This window comes from Balaenoptera ricei, chromosome 12, assembly GCF_028023285.1.
Source record: "Balaenoptera ricei isolate mBalRic1 chromosome 12, mBalRic1.hap2, whole genome shotgun sequence".
Taxonomy (NCBI): Eukaryota; Metazoa; Chordata; class Mammalia; order Artiodactyla; family Balaenopteridae; genus Balaenoptera; species Balaenoptera ricei.
The window spans coordinates 39,426,274-39,432,273 of record NC_082650.1 but is presented as its reverse complement, the minus strand read 5'-3'; the positions used below and the strand labels follow the sequence as shown (position 1 = coordinate 39,432,273).

The window sequence follows — 6,000 nt, the reverse complement described above, 5'->3', positions numbered from 1 at the left end:
CTCTTGGTGACATGCTCAGTAACATGCTGTGCTTTGAAAATAGAAAACATTGCTTTTTCTCAAACCCGTAGACAATCATCTTAAGCTCAAAGACTTATGTTCATTTATGATGATTCTTGTGTACAGATGTATAAAACTGAGGGAACCATCATATGCATCTCCAGAAATGTGTTTTATTATGAGATGAGAAGTCAAGGAGCGCCTGTTTTTCCTTCCTCTGAGAACTGGTCCCCACCCCCCACCCCCCCCCCCCACCCCCCGCCGCCCACCGTGCTCATTTCCATCCTCTTCAACAGGAATTTAGTAGCCAGAGTTTATGGTCAAAATCCTATCCACATAAGTTCCTCCGGACACTGAATCATCAGCACAATGCTTTGGAACCACTCTGGTCTTCTTTACTAAATTCAACCTTTCTGTCAACAACAAAATGTGGAAAGGACACAATGTTTCCGTACTCCTTCCACAACCAAATTACCTCCTACCGGAACTAGAAAATGTGTGTCGCTGTGAATTTCCATCTACTACAGCTACTCGCCGCCGGGCAGCGCCGGGGTCTCGCACACAAAGGGGGAGAGCGGGGCGTGGGGAGGCGGCAAGGCGTCGCGGCTCCGCCCGGCCAGGCCATGTCCGCCCGAGCAGCCATCCCGGCAGTGGGGACCAGGAGCGGGCTCAACTTGGGGCTCGGGATATCTGAATGCCACGGAAACTGCGATCCTACCCAAACGAGTCAGGGGGAGAGGAGCCGAGGGCGTGCGCGAGCTGAGTGAGTGCTTACGTCGCAGCGAGATCTGTGCCGGGGTAATTAGAGAGGAGTTAGGCTGAGCCGCGTCCTCTTTGAGCAGCGGCCGCCGCAGCCGCCGCAGCAGCAGCCCGGAGGGGCGCGCCCGACTGCGGCCGCCGGAGAGCGCCCAGGGTGAGGCCCGCGCCCCGCAGCGGCCGCCGCGCCGCGCCCACGGTCCCGGCGGCTCCGGGCGGGCAAAGGCGGAGGCTACCCGCGTGGCCTTCTCCATCCAGGCGTGCGATTCTCGCTCCCTTCCTTCTCCTCTCCCGACGGCGAGGATGGCAGGGCCGGGCGAGAACCTGGGGCACCGGTGGCCCTAGCTCTGCTCCCCTCCTGCGGGGAGAGGAAGCGGGCTGCTCGCGGGCGATGTGGTCAGGGCTGCTCCCCAGAGCGTCTTCTGCCCGGGTCCCAGCTGCCGTCCCTCTTCTCCGCTCGCTCCAACCCACCGAGAGGAGCTGATGCCGCTGCCGCCGCCGCCGCCGCCGCCTCCGAAGCCGCGGCCGATGGACGCCGGGCAGGGCCGCCTTGCTTAGCGTCCCCGCCTCCGGGTTTGCTGGTAGGAGCCGGCTGCTCTCTCTTCTCTCTTGCTTTGGGGTATTATAGAAGAGGTTTTATCCTCCACTCCTTTTCCCCACCCTCTCCTCCCCCAACCCTGCATTTGCAATGTACCTTCCCGGCGAGATCCCTCCCCCCAACCCCTCCGCAGCAAGTCCGTTGAAATAAAGGGCTAGAGGAAGGCAGAAGTTGGGGGTGGGGTTGAGGGGGGAGCCCACGCTGGTGCCAACGCCACCAAACCCCCTTCTGGTGCCTTATGAGATCGCGGTGTATCCAGGAGGGGAGGAGGGAAGGTGCGCTATCTGCAGAGCCTCCACCTAACTGGATCACAGTCATTTTAAATAGAATCCCACAAATGTCTTAGAAATAGCATCTTTGAATAAGTAGAAGGAGAAATAAGCTCCTTCCCCCCTCTTTCTCTTTCTCTCTTTTTCCTGCTGGCAAAGACGCGCTCTCCCCCGCCCTAAGCTCCGCGCTGAAGAGCCGCCTTATTATTAATCAGAATCTCCATCGTTATCCCTGGCAGGAGCATCCTTCAGTAGGGACCGCAGAAGCATCACAGTGCTGGGGCTGAGATGTGCGTGGGGGCTTTTTCTGTTACATCTCGGAAGAGAAGAGGACAGCACCAAGATCAGCACCACCCGTGCGGGGTGCAATTAAGGGTGTTTTGTTAGGAGAGAGAAAGGACAAGAAGAGGAGTGCTGGACCGCCAGAGGTCCACATCTCTTTGAAGGAAAGGGACAAGGGAACTAAAGTGGGACGTTGTTTTTAGGGGGTGGGCAAAGAAGTTTATATCCTTCATAGAAAAGGTGTGGGGAAGCAGGAGCAACAGGGTACTTGATTGGACACCAAGACAAATCGTTTCCCGTAAAGAAGAGGAAGCAGGCAGCAGCGAGGTCTGGAGGCCGGCGTGTGGTAGTGACCAGGGCCAACGGTGCGGTGGGACAGCCAGCGAGAGAAAGGCAGGGCTCGGGAACAAGCAGAACAATGACTCATTTACAGGCTGGTCTCTCTCCTGAGACCCTGGAGAAAGCGCGCCTGGAGCTCAATGAGAACCCAGACACACTGCACCAGGACATCCAGGAGGTGAGGGATATGGTCATCACCAGGCCGGACATTGGCTTTCTCCGCACAGATGATGCCTTCATCTTACGCTTCTTGCGGGCCAGGAAGTTTCATCACTTCGAAGCTTTCCGCCTCCTGGCCCAGTACTTTGAGTACCGGCAGCAGAACCTGGACATGTTCAAAAGCTTCAAGGCCACTGATCCTGGCATCAAGCAGGCACTGAAGGATGGCTTCCCTGGGGGCCTAGCCAATCTGGACCACTATGGCAGGAAGATTCTAGTCCTTTTCGCTGCCAACTGGGATCAGAGCAGGTAAGTCCTAAATCCGAACTTGTACTAAGGCTTCTTTTACTCTCCCATTTTCCAGAATTTATCTTGAGTAGTGTCATAGTTTTACAGCTTTGACGTTGCTGTGTATTTGGCTCGGGCGGGGTGGGGGGTGGGGGAAGAGAAACTGGAACTAAGAAATGCGTTTTTGGTGGGCACCCTGGGGGGAGGGGTGGGGCTTTTATCTTTACCTTTGAAACTCTTACTTCACTAGCGCCCGTTTTCTACTGCAGCGTTAGGTGCTTCATGAACCATATTATTGTGCTGTATAATCTAAATCATTCAGCTTCTAAATAAAGCTGCTAATTTTTTCAACTCCTAAATAAGTTTACTGTTCTGTGGAGAAATGAGTATGAGAATGGAGACAACTTTCCCTCCTTCCTCTTAAAGAAATTCTTTTTTTTTTTTTTTTCTTTTTTCCTAAAGAAATTCTTAAACTGGATTCATCACCATCATCCATCGTCCTCCACCTCCTCCTCCTCATCTCTCTCTTTAGTACTGCGATTTTATTTTTTTAAGACTACCCTGGCATTCAACCAAGATCAAGTAGTTTTATTGCTTGGAAACTTTTCTGCTTGGTGATGTGTAGATGAAGGAATAATATGATGTGTGTCACTTCAATAAAAAGGAAGAGTTGTCCCCTCTGTTGCTGAGTACGCTGCCGACCCTGAAAATAAAGGCTGACTTGTGTGCTTGTTCTACACCTGTCACTAATCTAAAGAATGTGTTTCCTGTCTGATGTGATCTTTCATCTTTTGGAAGGAAGTGAAAAATGTTCAGATCTGTCAGTTGGTAGACTTTTTGAGCTCTCTGGCTTTTTAATGGAGGAGAACTAATATTCTTACTTCATCTACATGACAATAGAAAAAAACAGACAATGACTCTTCTACTTCCTCAGTTGGAGGAGTTATTTTCTCAGATTGAAAGATACAAGAAATTATAAAAGACCTTTGTGTAAGGTAGTTTCAATTAAGTTCGAAGTTAAATAAATGTCATGGAACTTAAAAGTGTTACCAGAATTATGAATCATAAGAAGCTTGTTGTTAAAACATCGTTGTATTTTTAGTGCAGTGAATGGTGATTTTTGATGCATCTGGTTAGTTTAAACCATCTCTGGAGCAACTTTAAAAGACTTTTACAGTTACTGAGAAATCCTATGGATCTTATAGGTCTCTAGATAGGCTTCTCAGAGTCTTGGGACTTTAGAATGCAAATTAATATTTTTAACAGGCGTTTAACTCTTCAGTTGGTCTCCTTTTCCCTGTAATTCTACGTTGAGAACTACTCCGATTATTTTTTAGGTAAATATAAAGATAAACTACTACCTGAAGTATCATAAAGCTAAGAAACTCATAGAGTTAGCCATTGAGGGGAATGGAGTTCTCTTTCTGTCTCTTACTTTGGTTAATTATAGAGATTTTACTCTACTCTTTATCAGGTAGCAAAGTTTAAAGGCTCGTGAAATGCCATCCTTTGACCACAATTTCTCTTTAAAAAGTTTTTAGTTCATCTAAGAAGTACATTGTAGGGTTATGCAAACCAATTATTGTGTATATCAAAGCTGAAAAATTTTATTCAGGAAAGAACCTAGTATTTTATGAGTTAGATTGGAACTTAGTTTATTGAGTTGCCATGAAATGGGAGCTGTGGAAATTGTGTATTTAAATATGTCTCAAAGTCTGTTAAAGATATCATTAGGGAAGCAGATTGCCCTTAGGGAGACATGAGCATACATCAAACCTATTTTCATTTATTTCTATAACTGAGCTAATATTGACATTGATTTATAAACCTAATTAAGATAAAAGCCACTTGTAGTTCTCATGTATGTGAAAAGGTGATTATTTTGGACTTACTAAAGAAACTATGTTTTAGTTGTCTATCTCATGTTTTCATGTAAAGGATAAGTTACTAGTAATCCAAATATATCTCCCTGGAAATCTACAATGGGAGGGGACTTATTAATTGATATGTAGAACTATTTCTTTAAATCTACACAAAATCTTAAATATTAAAACTTTGTACATGTGACATTAAAAATGAAAAGCCATGTCCTGTAAAAATACCTTACAGGGCCTATAGACTAATAATTGTGAATTCAATTTCTGTGGTTGGAAATGAACAGGTGTGATCAAGAAGTTTTAGTACTTCAAGATCAAAAGGTATACAAGTTATTTGGAGCTTATCTAAAATTCAGTTGAGTTTCCTCCTCCTATATATTTTTTAAAAAGTCCCTCCCTCCTTTTCCCTGCCTGCACCCCCCTATCCCATATCTACATATACATATACAATGACGAGTGGATAAGCAGGTCCACCCTCTCGGCATCCTCTGTAAACCTTTATCATTGGGAGATGTGCATAAGAACTGCCTCTGCCCTGCTCTGAAACCAGCAGGACAGCTGCCTTTCTGACAGTGCCCAGAGTGTCACCAGCTCTTTTCCTGCCTTTGGCCTGAATCCCCTTCCTTCCTCCACTATTCATTTTCAAGGCTTATCTGACTTGACTACTACAGAAGTCTCTGCCACCTTCCCTAGGTGTTTACCTTATGCTTGCTCTGTTAGCTGGATATGCCATGTGCCAAATTCTCTTGCTCCTCATCCCTCCCCTGTTCTGTGAGTGAGGTGATCTCACCTTCCTGCTCTGATCCCACCAGTCTAAACAACCTGGGTCCCTGGAGAAGACTGCACATCTGAACATAATTCTAACCACCTTCCTGAGTTGTTCAGTGAATTACCTGGCTTTCAACAACTAAAAAACATAATAATAACATTATTAAAAGGGGCAAAATAGCATTGTTTTAAAGAAAGAATAGGTGGGAATTGTCCAGGATTACACAGGGAAATTCCAGAAATGAGGTAGAAGAAAATATCCCCCTTTATTTGGATAACAGGTTATTTCCAACTTCCCAAAGGGAATAATCAAGATTTTTTGTGAATTTTGAAAAACTTTGTAAAAGAATTTTGTATAACAAAAAAAGACTAAGCCTCATGTTATTATAACAGCACCTGAACTAGAGTTAATGTTCAGTAAATGTTTGTTGAGTTGAATTGAGTTATGCATTTTTTTAAAAAAGAATTCTAAGCAGGCAGTTATCTGATATATACTTTCTCCTATATTGAATTTTTAGGACAGTTTTCTGTGCTTCTCAGGAGACTGGAAACAGTAAATGTGTGTGAGATGGTGACTATAAATAAAATAGTGTCTCTTCCTATTGCAATATAGTGCAGGTCAGTTTCAGGTTATTGCAAGTAACTGGACCATTTCCAAAGCTTT

The 6,000-nt window shown here is 45.9% G+C and overlaps 1 protein-coding gene across 3 annotated transcripts in view; it reads left to right on the top strand.

Annotated features, from left to right (window-relative positions):
• The first annotated feature begins 1,080 nt into the window (after nt 1-1,080).
• Nucleotides 1,081-6,000, top strand: part of CLVS2 (clavesin 2) — a 65,865-nt gene continuing 60,945 nt past the window's right edge. Inside the window, exons 1-2 of one of the 3 annotated variants that reach the window (XM_059941960.1) lie at nt 1,081-1,337; nt 1,863-2,712. In XM_059941960.1, the coding sequence (XP_059797943.1) occupies nt 2,324-2,712 (389 nt within the window). In that variant the 5' untranslated portion in view covers nt 1,081-1,337; nt 1,863-2,323. Of the gene's footprint in view, nt 1,338-1,594; nt 2,713-6,000 lie in introns of those variants that run through there. The other 2 variants (XM_059941962.1, XM_059941959.1) reach the window with 2 other exon arrangements.